At 40.9% G+C, this 23435-nt stretch overlaps 1 protein-coding gene across 1 annotated transcript; it reads left to right on the forward strand.

Annotated features, from left to right (window-relative positions):
• Window positions 1-1168: 1168 nt before the first annotated feature.
• synpra (synaptoporin a) lies at window positions 1169-22554 on the forward strand. Its single transcript, XM_073468918.1, has 6 exons — window positions 1169-1186; window positions 1320-1385; window positions 20007-20131; window positions 21432-21630; window positions 21752-21943; window positions 22303-22554. The coding sequence occupies exons 1-6, from the start codon at window positions 1169-1171 to the stop codon at window positions 22552-22554; spliced, it is 852 nt and encodes a 283-aa protein (XP_073325019.1).
• Window positions 22555-23435: the final 881 nt, after the last annotated feature.

A 23435-nucleotide genomic window follows, 5' to 3' on the forward strand; every position in this document is an offset into this window, starting at 1 on the left:
AAATGTGCTGAAAGAAAAGGTGTCTCATAACATTATTTTTACCATTTGGTCAGTCAAGTTCACAGGATAATATAGGTTATTTATTGTATTATTATAATATATAAGAAGAATATATTGTGACAGTATATAGGCTGTCTGCAGCTATAGCACCTTGCAAATAGTTATAGCAGCCAAATTAGCTTAAAGGTTCACTACATAGTTTTGGGGAAGACATTTTAATCAGTAGAGAAAGATCTTCATTGACTGATTTTTTTTTTTTTTTGTCTGATTGAATAAACTGAATAAACAAACTGACCTTAAAGGACAACACAATTCCATACTTTGTTTATATGTGGCGGACCCTGCCACCTTTCTAGCTTCAAACAGTGTTCAGGGGTACTTATTTCCTCTGAGAGCAGCCTGCCAGGTAGAGATGTAGCATATGATTAGGTCTGTTGTCTATGTTGTCTTACATCATCGAAATCTTCATAGCTTAGTGTAGCTACTTTACCATCAAATCAAGTCCTAATATAAAAGAAAATGGGATTGGTCCTGGTGCGTAAGGCATCTTGGGAAATCTTGAGGAAGTGAGTTGTTGGATGGTTTGACGAGAAGGACATTTATGGTTTGATGTAGGCTAGTCTATAATTTATTTATAATTATTACATCATTAATATTGTAAATAATACAATTCTGAGTTTTAATTCCAAAACTACATAGTGCCCTTTCAAAATAATACAACTTATTAAAATGATTTCTGATGAAAGGTGAACTTCTCTTGGCACCAGCCCAAACCAATGGACAAGGATGATTTCAACAGATTTCAAAATTTAAGACATGAAAGTTTAAGACGATTGCACCTGAACACAACAGGCTCCTTGTTTACAGACAAAATTAACGACCCAGATTGATGAAATAATGAATCCGCTCCCTCCAATGACAAAAACATGGAGGCGTCACTCCTCCTGGCGGGGGCCAATCCCCGCCTGTCTCCATGGCACATCGAATCCCGGAGCCCGAAGAGGACTCGGGTTCTTCCGGCGGGACTCGGAGTCGGAGCCGAGAGCCCCCTGACTGTTTGGCGCGACAGACACATCAATCGGCTCTTGGCTTGCGGTTTGAGATTGTTTACATCCAATCAGAACAAGTAAAAAAATAAATAAAAAGAAAGTAGGCTGCTGCTGCTGGGATGGAGACCGCTGATCAGGTGAGGAAAGCAGCGAGCGGCGAGATGATTTTGACTCAGACATGTGTGTTTATCTGCTAAATGAGCCAGTGTGTGGTTAATTGGTGATTGAAATGAGAATGCTGTTGTCCTCCCCTCTGTGTCCTTAACGCAGCTCGCAACTGTGGGGACATTTCAAGTGCTTAAATTACCTCTGGGATTTATCCGTGTGCTGGAATGGGTGAGTTGGAACTTGCATGCAACAACTTCATTGTGCAGTGTAAATACATATACGTGAATTATATAATGTAGGGTGTGTGTGTGTGTGTGATGAGTAAACATCTGGTTTTGACTTCATATGTTCCTCCATCTCTCTGGCGCATCTTAAACTTTATCACATCTGTTGGTTTTTGGTGCCTGGGTGTTGGTGTTTGTGCTCCACCTTGCCCGCAAATCATCTCGGCTGTGATCCCTTTCCCACCGTGACTGAATGGCTCAAGTTTATGTAAGGATTTATAGCTCCGTGAGAACTACATGCCAGGGGAAGCCGCTGTGTAGCTTTTCAATTATGCGTATTTTGGATGCGTTGTGCCAACCCCTGCGCGTTTCTTTGCGCCAGTCCACAAAAAAAAGATGCCCCATTTTTTTTTTTTTACTCCAAGTGAAATGATATAACAGGAGTCAACAATGAGAACGGGGTGTCCTAGCTCTGACTGAATCAAAGCTTTACTACCTCTGTGTGTGTGTGTGTGTGTGTGTGTGTGTGTGTGTGTGTGTCTGGGTGCCGTTTGTAGTCTCTCATGTTTATTGTACAGTGCAGAGGAGCCTGAAGGCAAAAAGAGATAAGTGATTTTCTTTGATGTGAGTTTAGAGAAATTACTGTAGCCATAAGGGTATTCAGCTCGTGTGTGTGCGCGTGTGTGTGAGCTTGTCTTTCCCACTTTTATAAATGCCATCAAATGTGCAGAGAATCCTCAAGCAGCCGAGCGCTCCCTCGCCACTCCATAAAAAACAAATAACAAAAACAAGAATTTATTAATTTTTTTGTAAACCCCGTTCAAACTCACTCTCAGCAGACACACGTGACATTTTAGCTGAGACAAGGCAGATGTCTATCAGCGAGGTGAGTTCCCGAGCGTGTCCCCCTCGGCTGTTTTGCGTGTGACCAGATCCACTGTGATATATGTGGGACAGAGCCAAAGAACAAGCAGATGATCCAAAGCACCATCTGTATGATTAAGATAACACTTTGTAATAGCTCCCTCTGTGTGTCTTATTGTTGCTCTGTGTGTGTGTGTGTGTGTGTGTGTGTGTGTGTGTGTGTGTGTGTGTGTGTGTGTGTGTGTGTGTGTGTGTGTGTGTGAGTTGGAGGGCAGCATGTGTGATTGTGCGAGAATTACTGCACACCGTCCTGTAACATCCGGTGACGTATCGATCCAAGCTTCACCTGAGATCTCTCACTCAAATGTAAACATACGCGACCCTATGCAGGCTACAATTAATTTTACATTCTCTGTCTACACACACACACCACACACACACACACAATAACCTGAGGCGGGCAGGCAACAACACCACCTTCATGACACTATTATAAAAGTGACCTTTTCCCTACTCTGCCTTTATATTCTCTCTTGCATGCAACTGAAAAGAAGGAAACTCGTCCAAAATCTCCGCTCGCCAGTGGGCTTATAAAAATGCAAACAATTCAAATTATGACCCAGGTATTCTGATTTATTCTGCAGCACCATCAGTGGCACCAACTAGTCGTGGTTAGGCTGTTTTTGTCTAGTATCAGGGAGGAAAGGGATCTCCATGAAGCCTAAGTTGGTCTCAGAATTTCTGCCTCCATCTGGAGTCCAGATGACGTAACTATACTGTTTGCCCTCGTTTGGCCCCAGTATTTTTGGAGTATTTTGTCTTACAACATTGAAATCCTCCTATATGGTGCTAAAGCTTCATAGCTTAGTGTAGCTACTTTACGATCAAATCAAGAGAAGACCTAATATAGAAGAAAAAGGGACTGATCCTGGTGTGATGGACAACACCATCAATGTAATTAACAGCATTTTTAAAAGGAAAAAAAAACAGAATCAAACATTTGCAAAAGTTTACGTGCTGCAATCAGTTATAGGTCTATACGCATACATCCCTAAGGCATCTTGGGAAATCTTAAGGGAGTGAGTTGTTGGATGGTTTGGTGAGGAGGACATTTATAGTTTGATGTAGTGTATAATTTGATAATTATTAAATCTTCCCAGCTCACAGAGGTGGTCAGCTGCATTTTACAAGAAAGGACAAGAAAGAAAGAGAAGAAAATCTGGGGTTGTTGTCAGATTGTTTCAGGGAGCAAGGTTAGGCGGACTCTACTGCTGCACTCAGAAAGAACAGCAGTTATTGTGAGCATTACTCTCAGAACAAACACGAAGAGTAGGTGTCTAAAAAGAGCGTTCTACAGATTTAGCAGTGCGCTCCTATAACCTTGTCTGACTCACAATGGACAATAAAAGGATCCAAATGGTTACAGCAGGGATATCATCTTTTTTTATTCCACTTATTTTTCTCCCTTGTCAAAACCTGATGCTACATTTCCCATTGTACAACCTGACTGCAGACCAGTTCAGCGTGAGAATCAGGTGTGTTAATCTCGTTGCTGCTAATGTAGCCTCTAGCTGCTAGCCTCAAGCAGATGGGGCTACAGAAGCTAACGCCGTTATAGCTCCACATGCCCTTCAAACTTGTTTGAAATACAGTGTCCACCTCTCCTCGTTCTACTGAAGTCCTGCGCTCTGTCTGCTCTAAACACGTTCTGCTCGTCGAGTGCAACAGCTTGATCTGAGATGTTATGGTGGAGACAGGTCTCTGTTAAGATGTGGGTCTCTGATTTCCCGTTACTTGGCGGGAAGTCATATTTGTCCATTTAATTTCCCTGCGACCAGACATTAGCAAGGAGCAGACTTAAAACCAAGCTGGATTAGCATGACTCTTATCCTGATTCTCTTCCTTTCCTACCTTGGGCAGTCTGTCTGGTCAGGTTGAATGGACCAAAGATGCCATGGGCAGTGATCGTATCAAAGTCTGCTGCTCTTAATCAAAAACCTGCGCTTCTTTTTTCCTTTGCAGATGAATGTATTTCTGATATAGGTAATAGGTTAAAAACAATAATGTAGCGAAGTTTGAAGGACCTATTAGCCTCTGCATCTGGACGCGACGCCGTTGCTACAACACTTCCTGCATTGACACTTGACGCATAGCAAAACTTCCACAGAGCTGTGTCAGTGCTAGAGAAGGTCTGGCTGGCCCCATAAACATTGTGCTGTCCGTTTGGCTTGCTTGTATTTCTTCACCAATCATCTGGGGTGGTGCAAAGCCCAGGAGGCTGCAACCATGCCCCTGCAAAAATAGTGTCAGGAGAAGTGGTTTTGGTGGAACATTTGCTTGTCTGGAGGCAAGCCCTGCCATTAAAATGGCCAAATCCCAGCAAAAGAAAAGGTAACCGCTCCTCACTTGTTTACTTTGGTACCATTAGCGAAGTGTGCCATTGTCAGCGTGTAGGTTGCTGGCTTGTTGTTCATTTCCGTAGAGGTGGGGATGTTGAAAACGGTAACAATCAGATAGTGGAGGAGAATGCAGACTGAAATAGTCAGCCACGGCAGACTTACACCCACAGTATGAGTCAGACTAACATTGGACATAAACTGTGAGATGCACAATTGTCCAATAGGGACATAATTCCTTGGAACACTGGACTAGGTTTTTCAGACCAACACTGAAATGTTTTTCTTTCAATTTTAGATACATTCAGCTTAAGTCGAAGACTAACATGGCAGTCATTTCTGAAGAGTTGCTGCAAATACGATGTCAGCCAAAGTATTTTCTGTGCTTCTGACAATCATGCTTCATTATCAAAAGCCCTGCAGTGAATTTCTTCCCACACTATGACACCAGTAGAAACAGATGTCTGTCAGTCTGGTTTGTTTGCGCGCCCTCAGGCTTTAAAGGCTGTAGTTTAGGCAGCGATTGACATTTAGGTTGCTAATGACAGTGAACCCTTGACTGTATGGCTGACTGGTTATGTGGACAAACAGAAGGTTGTTTAAAGGTTAGGTTAACTTAATCAAGATCTCTGCAGCCAACTAGTAGGTTCCTGCATCTTCAGTCAGTACTCGCTCCGCACAAAGAAGAGGCAGATTCATAATCAGCCATGTCTGCAGGAGACACTAGATTTAACAGCTCAGTGTGTGTGTGTGTGTGTGTGTGTGTGTATGCATGCAGGCTCCTGGCCTGTTTGGCACACTGTCAGTGGCTGGCATATTCTGCTCCAAACAGCTGTAAGGTCCCCTCCTCTCCACCATGGACCAACTCATGCAGAAGCTGTCCTTTGAGATGTGCCCAAACTCTTCACTGCATGTGTGTGAGTGTGTGTGTGTGTGTGTGTGTGTGTGTGTGTGTGTGTGTGTGTGTGTGTGTGTGAGATGGAAGGAGGAAGAGAGCAAAATTGTACAGTTGATTGAGCACATGATGCAAATGATATACATGCATTTTTTCATGCGCCGCTGCATCGCCGTGGCCGCTGTACCATCTCACACAGGGCAGTTTTACAAGTACTGTATCAACTCAGTGGCTTTCCTTTAGCACAACAAAACTCGGGCTGATGAGTCACAAAGCATGAGTCCATCATGAGTCTAATTTATGAGTAATGGTTCTGCTTTCATCCAAAATCCAGGCTTGACCCACTGTCCTATGATGTCATCTTCAGTACTTTACTGTACACTGGTTTAGTTCGCCTTAGGGTGGGCACTGGGCGGTACATGTTTGTTTGTGTGTACAAAATGAACCTCTGCCACAAAAGAAGGTTATTTGTCACAGGGGTTTGATCATTGCTTGGGCCTGACTGGAGTACTTGAGTAAATTCCTGGAAAATGACCTGTAAGCATCTGATGCCATCGTTCACACTCCCTGCCCCTTAGTTACTGTTGTCGAGACAACGCCAGCAGATGTAGCGCTTAACATTCTCTGAAAATGTTTAAACAATGGGATGATGAAAAAGCATTATAGAAAAAGATTATAGAAGATTATAGAAAAAGCACAAAAAAAAGGAAACAAAAAACTTTTCAAGCCTTAAATCATTGATTTCATAGGATGAAAAGACGACTGTTGTTAGCTGAGCTGCTATTGTCAGATGCTAAATGGCTAAAGAGTCGGTTGAAAACACCATTTGTCCATTTGACTTAAAAATATTTCGAGCAGATTGGTTTTCGAATAAAACTCCTTAAACAAGATGTTGAATATGTGCATGATGGCTGCATATTGTACATGACCTCAAAAATTTAAGGTTAAACTTGCATGTGACAGACAAAAAATCAGCATCAGCATGATCCAGAGCAGACTTGGAAATAAAGTGAAATAACGATATGCATTGTATGCATATTGAAAGGCTGAGCTAGTTAGAACTTGTTAGAACTAGTAGTACAGTACAGCATTTTTTATTAATCCATGTTTTATTGGTTATTCATTAACCAATTGGGGTATGGTCCAGGAAGAAATCACAAATCCTCTCTGTACACGTTATCTATGGAGGACTGAAACTGACAAAATCATAAATAAATAAATGGCTCAATGAATAAATTAATATGCCATCAAATGCACCAAAAATAATATTGAAAATAAATGTAGGCCTTAGCTAATTTATAAAATGGGACATAAATTGATATTTCTGCTTTATTCTGCCTCAGTATTTATTTTTGCATTAATAACTGTTTATTTACTTCTGCTTGTAACTTTTTCATATTAATTATTCATTGATTCATTTAAATATTTTGTATTTATTTTGTATTTATTTCTTTAGTATTCTAGTATTCTTTGAATGGGGAAGTAAATTCACGGTTGAATTAATACAAAGGTAAATAAATACAGAGGCAAAATAAAGCAGAAATATGAATTTATGTCACAGTCTCTAAATGAATTACTGCCTACATTTATTTTAAATATTATTTATGGTGCATTTAATGGCATACTAATTTATTTAATGATGATTTAATTTATTTTTCTTATTTCTATAAAAAGTTTCAGTCCTCCATAGTTATCTACGGAAGCCCTAAAGGGCCATGCATTCATACATTGTATTTCCTCCGTGATAACGAGTTAATTTCATTTGTTTTCTCGAGATCTCGAATTATTATCTCGAAATAACAACTGCCGTTTTCCCGAGATAACGGGATCATTTTCTCGAGATCTCGAGATAACGAAACTTTGTTTTCCCGAGATAACGAGTTATTATCTCGAAATAACAACTGCCATTTTCCCGAGATAACGGGATCATTTTCTCGAGATCTCGAGATAACGAAACTTTGTTTTCCCGAGATAATGATATAATTAATTCGAGATCTCGAGATAATGACTGTGATATGATAGGCCTGAGATTATGGAGACGCCCGGGACCTGGTAGCTGGTCAGCTATGTAGTTAACGACGACATCAGGCTCACTTAGATTGCGCCGCCGATATAGCTGAAGCCTTGCTAACCGTCTTTTTAGATTACGCACACTAATTGTATATTATCTGTAATAGCAAGGCATAATGCTATTTCAGCCTGTGTCAGGCCTTGATTGAAAAGATATGTGACGCGGTGATCTATATGCTCCTGCTCCTCTGACATTGTTACACTGAATGATGTTTCCTGCAATGATTTAATATACTACACTATCGTTTTGTTTTCTCAAGATCTCAAATTAATTATATCGTTATCTCGGGAAAACAAAGTTTCGTTATCTCGAGAAAATTATCCCATTATCTCGGGAAAACGGCAGTTGTTATTTCGAGATAATAACTCGTTATCTCGGGAAAACAAAGTTTCGTTATCTCGAGATCTCGAGAAAATGATCCCGTTATCTCGGGAAAACGGCAGTTGTTATTTCGAGATAATAACTCGAGATCTCGAGAAAACAAATGAAATTAACTCGTTATCACGGGAAAACAGAGGAAATAAGTAGTTCCGTAGTTATCAGCTGGTCAGCCTTAATACAGCTGAATTTGAATATAACAGAAACAAATGAAACTGCATGAAGAGTAACAAATGTCAGCACATGGCTTTTTGGTGGACTGAGTGATATTTAATACTGAATGCCAATTGATTGTAGTGGATTAATTAATTAGTTGAGTGACAGAGAATGCATCGCCAACAACACAAATATTAGTTTATTAATTGATTTATCAAGTAAAATGCCAAACACATGTTTGGTCCAGATTATCAAATGTGAGGATTTGCTGCTTGTCTCAGTTTTTTTTTTGTCATCGTAAAATTAATCATTTTAATACAAAACAAGCTATTTTCTGATGGGCCATTATGATGGAAATTGTGATAATTTTTCACAATTTTACAGATCAAATGGTGAATGATTGTCCTTTTTAAAAAGGTCTACACATCCTCAAACTAGAACATGTATGTGTTTCCTGCTAGTTTTGTAAATGTAGCCTGAACATGAAGAGGGAAGTTGAGATTGGCTTCAGCAATGTGTGTATTGGCCACTTTAAAAGTGAATACCAATAATCAGGTTCGTCTTAAGAAAGCAAGCATGAAATCAAATTCTTTCTCTGATTAATGCAGACATCTTTGGTATTGTACAGAAATTACACATTGGGATTAAAGCCCAAATCTCTAAACACTAAGCCAAACATTATTTATTTTAATTGGGAACATCAGTGAGCTGCGCCAGAAGGACTTTGTAGTGATGCAAATACGGCAAAGCCTCATAGGAGTAAAACACCTCACAGATTAAACAGATTTTGAGTTCAGCAGGATTGGCAAATTTAGATGCATCATTTCTTTGGTAAAGCATTCTGAATATTTCACATTCTCTTTCTCTGTGTGTCTGTCTTTCTGTCTGTCACACTCTGTATTGTTTCTTCAGGGACCTATCACACTGGTTATGTGCCATATTGTAGGTTCTGACAGATTAGTGCACGATGTTCATGATGAATATTTGTTCAGTAGCGCGCACACATACACACACACATACACACACACACACCAAAGGGAAACAAGTGAAAGGAGGGCGACGCAGAGAGATTGGCGACAGCTGCTGACAGATATCACAAGAGACTTGCCGGGTCAAAGATCTGTTTTTCGGCACTGAAATCACTCAAAATCCTTTTGACATGGGGGACTTGAGGCTGGGGAAAAGTTACACCTCCTTTAAAAGCTTCAAGAGATAATGTTAAGCATGTAGAATAATAACGCTTTTCAGAATAACTATCACAAATTACTCTACAACCAACCCTGATAACTGTCAGTCAATATAAGCTTCACCCAGTTCTGAAAAAACTGTAGAACTTGATGGTTGTTGGTTCATATATGTTGATGTTTACCTGGTTTAAATGTTTATACTTCTAAATCAGTAATTTAAGTTGAGTGCAACAATGTGCAAGATTCTTTTTTCATCACAAACCTGCTGTGGATGTTTTTTAGTCTGTTGTTTGAAATGCTAGATAACGTATCCTACATCTCAAAGATATTCCAGCCTGCATGACATGTATGATTGACTGTTTAAGTCACTTAAGTCACCAGCTCAAGGCTGGGACACAATCAAAGAAAGCCATACTGGACTCAGGGCCTAGTAACCTTCCTTGACTTTTAAGGGGCTATCCCGAACAGAACATGTGTGCATATTGAGAACAATGTTTACTAAATATGCATATTTTAAAGGGAAAAAAGTATGGGTACCAAACTTAATTTGAGAAACAAGGGGTCTTTAAAGGTGCACTATGTAGTTTTAGGGAAGACATTTTAATCAGAAGAGAAAGATCTTTATTGACTGATTTTTATGTCTAAACAAACTGAATGAACAAACTGACCTTAAAGGACTGCACAATTTCAGACTGTTTTACTTTGTTCATATATGGCGGACCCTGCCACCTTTCTAGCTTCAAACAGTGTTCTGGGGACCTTATTTTCCTCTGAGAACAGCTTGTTTATTCAGTTATGGAAAAAATGAATATTTCTGAGTTTGTATTATTACCTCATTGATATTATAAATATGAAAATTCTGAGTTTGAATTTCTTCTCCAAAACTACATCATACTCATTCATACTACAAACATCTTATAACAATCTGGGGTTGAGGGTTGTGGTAGCCGATGACCTCCTGGATGTGACGTGACGTGGCCTCTCCTGACCCATCAGGTCAAAGCCGGACCTCTGTCTCCCTCTGAACCCTGAGACGATGATCCACCATCTGCGACTCGGGGAAAGGAAAGGTTAGTCTGTCTTCTCCTATAGGTAGACATGTCTGCTTGAACAAGACATCCCACACACATAGTACATGGAAGAGCACCAATGTCGAGACAGTTTGTACACGGACAAGAATATAAAGAAAGCTTTCTCGTGTGCCTCTTTTTCCAGTGCGTTCGTGGCGTTGAATGACTGCGACACAGAAATGCAAACTTGTCGACTGTCGATCGCCTATTTTTAGTGGCTTTACCCGCGTTGAAAGAATACATGTATTCATTTTGGTGTTTAATGGTATAACAATGGCATAATGGTGAACACACAGACACACACAGAGTGGGGTTGTATTAAATTTCCGTTGGGTGTCCCCAGCTCCAGTGACGGTCCCCGTAGGCCACTGGGGCCGGGTTCCAGCGCAGTCACCTGACTATGGAAACCCCACGGGGAGGAGAGGAGCACCAAGAAGGGACAGTGCTACAAAAATAAATGGAGATTTTCTGCCTGCTCGTGGTCGGTCATGCTTACAGAGGGAAGGAGAGAGCAGAGAGATAGTGGGAGAGATGAATCTGGGCTATGCAGGGCACAAAGCGCTCCCCGTGCAGGAGGGGATTAGCCGCCGCTAAATGAGCTGCTGATTCTGTTCTGTGGTGCTGCGACTGAAGCAACGATCAGACAGATTTACATGAAGGCTTGTGGTCACTGCTTCTTTGTGTAACTTCTGTGGTCAGTGAAGTAGTTGGGGTTTTCTCGCTAATGTCGAAGCCAAGATAACAAGACAAGGGGAAACTTATAATTTACTATAACTATTACTAATTCTCCATAACTCCAGCCATCAGTCAGGATGATATCCCTCATCACTCCTACGTCAAAGTTTCATTTAAAGGAGCATCTGTCTGCTCGCCCCACTGTGCTCTCATTTCTGATCTCCGCTTTCCGTTTTGTTTTGTACTTAACTAGCTGGCGTAAAATTGCTCATGTTTGCACACTGGCGGACCGCAGCAGTGACAGCAAGTGAGACTGTGTGTGTGTGTGTGTGTGCGTGCGTGCGTGCGTGCGTGTGTGTGTGTGTGTGTGTGTGTTTGTCTGTGCAAACTGTGGCTAATGCTTCTGCCTGAGTGGAGTGGAGAGAGTGAGATATTTTTACTCTACGTCCATATACATACACATCGCACACTCACATCTAGGTCCTTAAATGCTCACACAGATACACACACACACACATACACACAGGCACGCATGCAGCCAGGCAAACACACACCAACATGTGCATATATAAATGAATGGAAGTGCTGCATGGATACACATGTCACATGCAAACATATACTGTGTGTATATATCCGGTCAGTGCCTTGACATACTGGAAGAACTGGCAACCAACTTACTACACACACACGCATACACACACACACACACAAACACACACACACACACACCAAAGAAGAAGAGAAATGATAAGATGAAGCACATAAAGCAATTTATTACCTCACTTGATTTGTGTTCAAAAAAAAAAACCTCACTGAGGAAAGTGAGGTTTTTCCTCACTGGGATTAGGGAATGTGACAAACATAAGCACAAACAACACCATTTCAGAGATTTTTAAACTGTTTAGCAATACACTCGGTTCCAAATTGGCAGCATTTGTTTAGTCTGTTACTGGCTTTTTGGCCATGACACCCACACCAACGCTTTCCATTTCAGAAGAATCTCTGTAGCGTACTTTTTTATTTCTCATCTTGAATCTAGATGTTTTATGAAACACATTTTAAGGATTTAAAGGTTTTAGAGATCCTGGAAACGCAAAAGCAGATAAAAATATATATGCACACAAATCTCACATTAATGATGTCAAACTCTTCTCAATCCTCCTGAAAAATAACCAAGCTAGCTACGTTTTATTTTATTATCCACAGCAATAAATGTTTATCACTTATAATTTAATTTGGGCCAATAGCATATACAGTATAGTTCACTAGTTAAGCAGCCATTACACTTCAGATAGTTTTCTTGAATTTCCTTGGAAGACAGTAATGTACAAAACTGCCTGTTCATCAACACTGCAGATTAATAGGCAGCTAGTTATGGGTAAAGTAGATTCCTATGCAGCTAGTAATAAAAACTAATCCAGGGGCTCATTCCCATGTTTACATGTCGGCCCATTCATGTAAAATTGAAGCTTATTTGGAGAGTTTGCGCTGCTTTCACTCCACCTATTTTATTTCTTTATTTTTAAATTAGTCTTAATGTAGAATTCAAGTAGTAACTTGATGTAAACGTCTGACTTGACTGAAAGTTTTTCGACTCCTCACCTTTCAGACCACACACTCCATACAGTTGGTTTGCGTAGTCTTTAAAGTCGTTTGATTTTAAATCATAGTCGAGGATAAGCATTTTGAAAGCAATACGTCTCCTCCCCTCAATCTCTGTCTCACTCTCTGTTTCATCTTTCTTTCTGTCTTCATAAAGAGTGTCCTAGATTTTTTTCCCCCTCCCAGTCAGGCAGGGAGAGGGGCTGAACATCTGAGGCGTTTGCTCCTCCTGAGGCAGCCACTTGACACCGCAACGATTTCTATCGATTTGAATAGAGCAGGTGGACAGTGTGTGTGTGTGTGTGTGTGTGTGTGTGTGTGTGTGTGTGTGTGTGTGTGTGTGTGTGTGTGAAGAGGTCTGTGAAAATGTCAAGTGCGGCTCATCAGTGAATGCACCTTTTAGCTCATCTGCCACTTAACGTGCTCCTCGCCTCCCCGCTCGGCGCAACCTCCATCGCTCCCTGTGCCGCTCTTATCACATCCTCTTGTTTGAGCAGCTCCTCCATTTTCTCGTCATCCCTCTGATTTTATTTATTTTTACCGTCAAAAGCGTCTTCACTGTACCAAGCTGCCATTCCTTAAATACTCTCCCTCTTTCTGCCCACTTCACTTCTGCCTGGTTGATATCTTTACTACACCCTGTTTGTTTTCCCCTTGTTCACAATGGGGACTGTGTGTATTGGACAGTAGGTCTGATTGCTGGTGGTTCAGCCTGAAGCCTGAGGATCAGTTTCATAATCCTCAGCCAGCCTCCACTCTTCCACAGTGTTCGTTCTTCAAGTCTTCATTTGAGCCTCCAACCCTGCTCGAGCTACTTTTCAGACAGAATCCTCATCCTTTTATCCACATCCACATCCACTCACCTAAATCTGTAGATTATATCACGAGTTGTACGTTTTTAATCTTCGAATACACTTGTTTGAAAGCAAATTAGGGATTTCCAGTTAGTGCTGTGCTCTTCAATGCCATGTAGGTCAGTGGAGAAGAGGGCAAACAGGGGGATGTCTCAGAGCCTTGTTTGCACTGCAGAACGTTTTTCATTCCTGTACCCTGGCTTCTCTTTCTTTCTCTCTCTGTATCTGTCTCTCTCTCCTCTCTCTCCCTCTGTGTCTGTCCCTCTCTATCTCTTGTTCCCTGAGGAGCCCAGCTGGGAGAGGCAGATAAACACACGGGGGCGCAGGGCTTAGCACCCACCCTCCTTCCACAATGCCACGCTCTCCTGTTCAAAGGCCCCAGCCAGAAATGAGAGGGGCTAAACCCAGCCCAAAAATCACAGGGAGAGGAGGCAGCTGCAGGAGAGAGAGAGAGAGAGAGAGAGAGAGAGAGAGAGAGATGTTTATCCGGGGGTGTCTGTGATAATTAGGAGGATGTATTTATTCTCTTGCTCTTCTGGTCACTATTTTTCTACCATTTGTTTATTCAGATAATTGCATGGCACATATTTATCAGTCCTTTTAGCTGCATATGTGAATTTGCCATGTGTGCGCAGACGTGCGAGCTCATTTCTGTGTGTTTGTTTGCCTTGAAACCAACCAGAACTAAAGAGAGCGAATCACTTAAAAACACTTGAGCAGAGGGATTCCCTGCAGAGGTTCCAGCTGTGCACCATGACAGTCAGGTAAGCAGCAGTCAGCCTCCACCTGAGGCCTGAAGCTGCAACAAAAACAAGCGGGGGTGTGAAGCCGCAGTTTATCACACAGCGTCTGGCTTTGATCGAGGCTGACCTAACCCAGCCAAAGCTAGCTCAGCCCTTTGTGAGCCAGATTAGCCGCGCAAAGCATCACCTCGTATTGTGTAGTTATGGCCTCATAAGCAGGTTCAACACACGGTTCAACCACCTAGCATCAATGTGAAGACAAGTGCCTTGCAAAAGGTTGGATTGGAAACCAGTCTCTCTTTATATCTGTTAAAATGATATCCGTCTCTCAAGTTAATCAGCTGTGACAATGCTATGACGTAGGAAACAAATGAATCTTTGTTTTGATATGAGGTCATCTCGCTTCACTTTTCTAAAATAACTTCTTCCAAACTGTGAGCACACAGTACCTAAGAAGCCGTTCTCCTGATCTGGTCTCATACTCAATAGCAGTCTCATGTGGTCAGTGCATCAGGCTCATCTTAACTCAGTAAAACTGTTTGCAGGGTTTGAAGCACTCTGAGGTCAATCAGAAAATCAGAGAAAGTAGTCAATGCACTTAATGGTATACGTGAGAGGGTTGATCCTAAACTCAGTGTCTACTCTCAGACACAAGGTGGCGTACAGCAACTGATAATGTGACAGTGTGCAATCAGGCCTCTTGAGGTGAGTTCCAAAAATATTTCTAACTTGTGGTAACAGCAGAAGGGACTGGATTTTCCTCTGTTTTTCTTTGTTTAATATCACTGGCCCCCCACAAAAACGCTTCACTCTCTCATCATTATGGCGAGACCTGATGTCGTGACTTAACAGAGTATCTGTTAGGAAGCAGTTGATTGGATAAACAGGCCAATAAATGGACCAAGGCAATCAAATTTGTCCAATCAAAGCGGCTGGAGAAGGAATCATGTTTAGTTCTAAAACACAACCCAAAGTTAAATGTCTGTCTTGTTCAGACAGAAACTGATATTGCAGTGAAAATGCCAGTCCACCAATTTTTTTGAGAAATGGTAGTTTGTTTGTGTGTGTTAGTGTGGACCAACAAAGTTGAAACAGTATGACCTTTGGAGAAACGCAATGTCATGTTGCAGTGGCCAATCACGTAAGGTGGCGATCAGACGGGCAGATTCTCAGCATGGCTAGCAAATGATAGGATAAGATAAGATATGTACAATAAGTTTATTGCATAATTATCATGACTGGCCTGTTAAGACTGATAAAGTGCTATATGGTGAGCATGTTAGCTGTGTGTGTAAATTGACATCTGTCAGATTCAGTTTAGCTTGACACATCATCCGTACACAGCTTGCTCATATACTGTATGTGCCCAGAATTGCTGCATCCTCTCAGTTGTGGCGAATAAATAGTGAACACTGTCCTGCTTAGTGCATACTTACACATTGTGAATACAAATGCATGCACACACTGAATCTCTATGCACTTAAAGAACATGCTCGCAGATATTGTCAGGATGAGTGTGTGTAGTGCGGCTGAATGAGCTGATAATGCTGAGGCTTGTTAAATAGCGCCCTCCAGAGGCTGTTGGTCATTAAGACATAAAGAGATATCTCCTCCCCAGCTGCTGGCAAGCTGCTCGTCCAGCTGCCTGTAATGTGGGAGAGGGCAGGCTCATGCTAACCAGGCGTCAGGTCTGATTATGGTGATTATGGTTGTGAGAACTCTTGAGGCTATTGAAGCTTTATATGGAAAACTGGGCTGTGAGAGAGAGAGCATATTAAGGGCAGAGGGTGTGCATGTGTGTGTGTGTGTGTGTGTTAGGAAGTTGGATGTGTGTGTCTGTGTTTATGTGTTTGCAGCATTTTCATGTTTGTTGATTATAGCAAGAAGCCTGTGATCCAGTCCTTCAGTTTTAACTCATAACTCACTCGAGATAGTGCCAAGATGGCCGCTGTTCTTCTTGACTCCTTTAGTCTCAAATCTCTCACCTGGACTCACCAGTCTTCATTATTTCTACCTCAGTTTAAAGGTGCAATATGTAAGCATTTTTAGTGAAAAGATTTTTAAAAACAACTAAAATTATCAACAGAATGTGACGAAATAACAGCATTGACATAATGTCTATGCATTGTGTTGCAGAGATATCTACTGAAGTTAGCATGCTAACCAGCTAGCCCTGGCCTGTCCTGTTCCAAAACTCCTGTGCTAGTGGTGTAAACACCAACATCCCTCTGGTGCTCAGAGCTCCAGGTCCGGACCACTAGATGCACTGCTAACTGAGCTACTAGCTCACAGCATCATTTAGCTGTTACTCTACTGATACGCTGACCCCTAATTGTTTTGAGTATGAATTCAACAGATGGCCAATTCATCCGTTAAACAATAGCTAATGTTAGCATCTAACCACTTCCTAGCTAACATTACTGTTTGCTAGTGTTACACAATACGATAGGAAGGCGTACATTTATTCTAAAATATCAACGCAAACACACTGGATGTAATCAAACGGTAACTTATCATTAACTTATCTGAATAAACAAACGGTAGAAAAATAGTGACCAGAAGACCAAGAGAATAAATACTGCCCCAGATGGCCGCCATGTGAATATGATCTATGTAGCTTCAAAATTCTTGTCCGGCTTCAAGGTTGACTAATGAAACACGCTGAGCTTGTGACCAGCTGCCTCCAACAGTCAAGAAAACACACATTAAGATGGAGAAAGAACCTTTTCTACAACACATCTTTATTGTGTGTCATTTTTGCCAAAAACTCAACACTGTTATACTTCATGTTATTAAAACCACTCATCACTTTTAGAGCAGTGTCGAGAGCAAAGCTAATTATCTCTTTTCTGTTTGTTACATGAGGCAGGCAAAGACACAGCAAAACTTCTCCCCATACAGCTCCATACATCTCTTTGGGCCACGGTTGCGTGGGCAGCAGAGGCAACAGCTTACATTTAATCACACCAGAGGCAAGGACTGTTTGTGTTGGAAGTGAGAGAATGCCAAATTATTTTAACCAACTCAGTCAATTAAATGCATTTTCTTAATTGTACTGTGTAGAGACGAGTGCACTGTTTTCCACACCAGATGAATGAAAGCGAACAACCACTAAGTTTTTTAATGTGTGTGAACACAAGATGTGTGGTTCACAGTAACAACAGTAAAGCTTCTCACTCTCTCATGTATACTGGAGATTTATCTCAGGAGTTCTCAGCTGCTGTGACCATAAACCCTGAACCTTCATATCACAAACTGATCCTGCAGCTTGTTTCACACAACGCCTTGCACTCTGACTCATTACAGGAACCGAGTGTTGGCTTTATACACACAATAACAGTATAAGTTGATCTGCTGCTGTTTGTGTAATGTTTCCACAGTTAATCTACAAACCATTTCCTGTATTGTAATCAAGCCTCTCAGCCATGTTTCTCTATAAGCTGTAGAGCTGAGAGGATGATTAATCATCCACATCATTTTAACGACCAGACTAATATTGCATTAGTATAGAATTAGCAGGGGAGGTTTACTAACAAAGAGATTATACAAACCTATTATAAGTTTTGATATTAAAGCTTTGTCATATATTATCTGCCAGCTACAGGTTCAACTTGAGCAAAAAGAAGCTGAAATAGTTTGCTGTCAGTGATGTGTTCTGTGAAATAGTTTGAGCCTCTAGCTGAGCTGTTTTTTCAAAATTGTTCCTTCATTGAATTCATGATTCCACTTATGAATCTCTCTCATCATGTGATATAATTTAAAATGTTTATTAGTGGTGGAAAGTGGTTTGCTGTGCATTTAAAGCCTGCATGTCACTCACAAGCAACAAGCTGCCATGTTTCCATGAAAATGAAAACTGCACAAGTTTTGCTTTTGTATCAAGCATCAATAAAGTTGTAGCGTGACGTCTTTTACTTGAACTACTTTCTATGTGAAAAAGTAGTATAAAGCTCTTTGTGGCTCCAGAGGAAGCTGCATGTAATCTGATGAATTGCTTGAAGTGATGTCACTCAGTGGCTAAGTTGCATTGTGGGTAATGTAGGCACCAGGTTTTGAAATGGAAGAAGAATGCTTAGTTCAGTGGAATCTTGTGAAACCACTGGTAGGTTGTTATTGTGAGATAAACAAGACGTGGACCCACTCAGAGAGAAACTGTCATAAAAACTCCAGACAGGCCTTTAATTCAATTAGAGGTGTATCTCCACCTCCACCCGTCCCTCCCCTTTTCTCCCCCCATTTATTTATCTCTTCTCACCTTGTGATAATCACAGAAGTGGTGCAGGGCAGAATGGTATAGGAAAGAGACATAAGATAGGTCGTAGTATACGTTCATACTCAGCCACACACACACACACATTGAAGTGTTTTCCTCAGGCAGCCTCCTCCAGATTCTGTTTCAGTGTCAGAATGCTTCTGGGAGTCCTGCAGCATCACTAAACTGGATTAGATCTTCCTTTCTTCAATGTGTATGGTTATATTTGCTCCGGTAAGTTCAAGTGTTTGTTGTTTTTTATTGTAAATATAGCTTTGAAACAAACACAATATGTGATTGTTCTGCCTGATCTGTGTGTCATCAAACTGTTGTTATGATGGCATTAAAAAATCAAATTTCTGACATAATATTAGATACACTTCAAAGTTTTACAGCCCGTAACACGAGCTAAGCTGTGAGGTCTACAGCAGATTCATTAGGTCAAAGAATGGATTCAGTCTGTGTTTAATTGTGATCTTCGTCCTTCTCTGCCACACTGAATGATCATTTTTGCAACACATTTTTTTAATTTTCACTGATAAAAACAATTTAAATCAGGATGGTGTGACATTTGTTGGGGTCTGTAGCAAACAAATGTTTCCTCGCACCTGGAGAACATGATTTGTAGTTCAGGAAATCTCTGCAGCACTACAGTGCTTCTTTATAATGTGTTTTTTTCACACATTTTACCTTTATCAAAAAACTGCAGCCTCTGGATTTGGATATTGCACTTGGCCATATTGCGATCTAGGTAATATTTCAATTAATTTGCAGCCATATTACACAGATTTAATCCTCTTTTTATCTTGCTGTGTCAGTGTCTGGCACGCGTACAGTTTCTCAGTTCAGATTCTCACTTGTCTCCGTGTTTAAAATCCAAGTGGAATTATTTCTTGCATTGTGAGGACAATTTTGAAGAAGGCAATTGCTTAAGGAAGAACATAAACATCAGTTTTTTTTAAATAAGCATGGTGGTGAAGTCATCATCAGGTACCAGTGGAAGGAGCACAAAGTGATCTTTTCCTCCAGACTCCGAGACCCAGTCTGTCCTAATTCAGCTCAGCCCACACACTCACTGCAGCTATTGTATTCAAAGTGCTGATGTGGCCAAAATGCTATCAGTTGGTGTTAAACTTGCTTCATGGCAGAGAAATTGCTGAGATGTCCGTAAGCAAAATGTTTAAATGGTGAGACTGCTGATGCTCACTATTTGCTACTTGAGCTTGTTACCAGAAATTCATTCCAGTTACACTTTAGATTTTTCCTGCGGTTCAGTTTTGAGGTGTAAAACTCAGTTTCTCTGACATCTTCCCACAGACTTAATTGAAAGAAGTGGCTGTAAAACGGTGAAATCAGAGCTGATGACGCTGTCCTCACAGGGGCACTCTTAGATATTTCCCAATGAATATTATAATGAATGACTATAATGAATCCATTTCCCTAATAGGCATCTGATTTTTGTTGTTTTCCTTCTTTGTCCAGCTCTTTGCCATTTTTGCATTTGCAACATGTGGGGGCTACTCTGGGCAGCTGCGGGTTAGTGTGGACTGCATGGAGAAGGCCAGCAGCAACCTCAGCATTGGCATCGACTTTGCTTATCCTTTTAGGTGAGTGGGCTTCATTTCTTGTCTCAGCGTTTGATGGCAACAATATGAACCAGTGTTTACTTTAATGTCGGGGCCAATAAAGGCTTTAAAGATGAGACATCAGCATCAGTTGAAAAATCAATCATTATCTACTCCCCCCCATGTTGAAATTACATTATTTACACCTTTGACGTGTGGTCAAGCTTGTGCACCCACTTTTAGCTTAGCAGCCACAGTGAAGGTTTCAACTTTAAAAAGGGTGTAAATAATGTCTTTTAAAATCAATTTGGGATCTCTGGGCTTTTGGAGATGTGGATTACTCCAGACAAACTGTATGGAGCTATTTTATTATAGCTCTATTATTATTTTCAGGTGTTTTTTCACATTTTAAAACAAGTCCCAGTTGTTTAGGAGAATGCTGTTTTGCTGTGAAGCTCCAGAAATGTTTTGTGGACTACGAAACTTTACCTGACTTTCCATCAGCATGAGATAGTAGAGAGAGTAGATAGTGACTGAATTAAAATGTTTTGGATTAACATATCCTTTAAGTGCCTTATCGCCTACATCGAAATCCTTTACTGATTATGCACACATGATCTTAAAAAGGTTCTCCACATGGAGAACGAATTGTTCTTTGTGACTTCAACGTCAAACATCATGACTTTATTTAATAGATACAACTGTACAACGAAATATTCTCAAAGCATTATGATACATTAGAGTTGTGGGCAATGCAATGTTAGCCAGAAATGTGCATGGAGAATTTTCTTTTATCTAAAGATGAGGCTTAAGCCAACATGCTGTAGTCAATATACTTAAAAGCAATGTGGTTACTTTCAGATTGGTAACATACTATACCCTGACAACCACAGGTCCCTGTGACATAATGTGGGGATTTACTGAAGTCAAAAATAATGCGTGTAGGTGTGTGTGGGTCCATGTCTATAAAAGCAGCAGAAAAACTGACACTATCTGTACTGCTATCCACCACTTGGGGGAAATAAAATGTGCTGTTTTTCTGATTTGACTGAACTGAATCTAAACGTCTGGGTTAGATAGAGAGAGTTAGAAAAAATTAAAGTTGATAGATTTGCAATGGATATAATTCCTCTCACTTTAAATCATCTTGTTACTGGTATAATCTGCAGACACACTGTGACTGTAAATGCATCCAGTCTATACCAACTACTAATGGCATTATGCTAGAATTCAGAGATTGAGTCACAGTATCATCAGACCTGCTTGGGTAAAACATGTCCTCTCAAAATAGAGCTATAGACTCCATTTTGCGTTGACCCCTGCACCTCTCTGTGTGTATCAGGTTGTACCAGGTGTCCTTTGATGCGCCCGTGTGTGAGGGCATTAGGAGGGAGCGTGTGTTCCTCATCGGAGACTATTCATCCTCTGCAGAGTTCTTCGTTACCATTGCGGTCTTTGCCTTCCTGTATTCCCTCATGGCCACCATCGTCTACATCTTCTTCCAGAACAAGTACCGTGAAAACAACCGAGGGCCGCTTATTGTGAGTTCAGCGGGGACTATCATTCAACCACTGCTCACAAAGTATTGACAACATAATGTGGTGGTTTCTTCAGCTTAATTTCTTTCATACCCTTTGTCCCTCCTCTCTTACGTGCCATTAGGACTTTATAGTGACGGTGGTGTTCTCCTTCATGTGGCTGGTCAGTTCCTCTGCTTGGGCTAAGGCTCTGTCTGATGTGAAAGTGGCCACTGATCCAGACGAGGTGCAGCTCCTCATCTCCGCCTGCAAAATCCAGACCAACAAGTGTGGCTCATTGCATGGAGCACGCTGGTCTGGACTCAACACTTCAGTGGTAGGTTCACAGGATGTGTGTCGCAAACGCCGGGACGCTGTGTAAAACAAACAAAAAAACAATATGCAATCATTACAAACTGTTCCGGAGCTCATGTAGTAATATGGTGAACCTTGTCCCAATGAATGACTGAGCCTTTCGAGGATGCCACTTTCATACCGAATCATGATGCTCTCACCTGTTTTTAAAGTAACAGTTCACTTCAAGTGTATTTGAGTTAAAGATAAAAGCAATTCAAATATCTGTTGATGTGTAACTCCTGAAAGCAGTTGAGTTTTCAGAGGAAGTTGAAGTTAATGGAGGAGGAAGAGGAATTGAAATGCTTTCTAATGAGAAGTTCTCTTTCTCTTTCTCTTTAGGCTTTTGGGTTTCTCAACTTCGTTCTATGGGCCGGGAACATCTGGTTTGTCTTTAAGGAGACCGGTTGGCACAAGGGTGCTGCGAGGTTGGAAGGTGGGGCGTCTGAGAAACAAGCCAGCACCTTTACCCAGCAGCCCTACAACCAGGGTAGCTTTGACCAGACAGGGAGCTACAACACCCAGGGGAATCTTGGCCAGCCGTCTGAGTACAGCCAGGTGGGAGGGCCCACCTCCTACTCCAATCAAATGTAGCCGTGCCTTTTCCTTTTGTGAGTGGCACTTCTGCATTTTAAACCAGGGCAATCAGGGGGTGATAGGAGGAGGGAAGTTAAGGATTAATTTTCATCCCTGCTCAGTTTGTCATCAACTTGTCTGTGCAAAAATAACAAAAAAGATGGTTTTTAAAAAAAGGCATCAGAGGTGTCAAAGAACAACTGCTGTAGATACAAGTATTGTTGGGTATTGTACAAAATGATTAGATATAGTCTTTTACTCCTTCTCCGTCAGAGGTGTTGTTTGCTGAATGTTGTATTTCTTGTACTTTGAAACACATAAGTGACAGTTTGTCTCTCTGTGCTTGGTAATTGACATACACTGTTACAGCTGGATGTCTTTTTCAAACTGGTTTGCACTGTTGTGAAAGGATTAAGTGCTCATTGTTTGTATAATTTGGTGACAAGTGCATGATGTTGTATGTGTGCTTATATGCTCTCTTTAAAACGAGTTTAAAAAAATATATCTCTGAAAGTTTACAAAATTCACACTGCCCCAAACATCACTGAACGTGTATTTAGATCAGTATTATTACATGTATATTACTTTCTAATCTAACAGGAACTATATTTTGATAAAGGTTATTTCTAATTCAGAAACAGATTCAGAATATAACGTAGTGACATGTCTGTGTTGTTAGTACAAATCAAGGGCGTAGGTTCAGTCTCAACATCAGCAGGGACACAACATGGATGGATGTTGATATTTCAAATATTAAAATTTGTACGTGATGTGAGCTTTCAAACCCCTCTCTTTCAGCCAACCAAATCTTAACATATCATGCCTAAATTGGTCGTCTTTGAGACGTAGCCTCAGAAAAATATGACTTCACTCCATAAATAATGCAAACTAGTTCATTC

This window comes from Pagrus major, chromosome 6 (assembly GCF_040436345.1).
Source record: "Pagrus major chromosome 6, Pma_NU_1.0".
In the NCBI taxonomy this organism is placed as follows: Eukaryota; Metazoa; Chordata; class Actinopteri; order Spariformes; family Sparidae; genus Pagrus; species Pagrus major.

What these genes read in the sequence shown, in the direction of transcription:
- synpra (XM_073468918.1), top strand. An exon ending in TTATCCGTGTGCTGGAATGG is followed by an intron (nt 1,386 to 20,006) that starts GTGAGTTGGAAC and finishes TTCTTTGTCCAG; the next exon opens with CTCTTTGCCATTTTTGCATT. An exon ending in ACAACCGAGGGCCGCTTATT is followed by an intron (nt 21,631 to 21,751) that starts GTGAGTTCAGCG and finishes ACGTGCCATTAG; the next exon opens with GACTTTATAGTGACGGTGGT.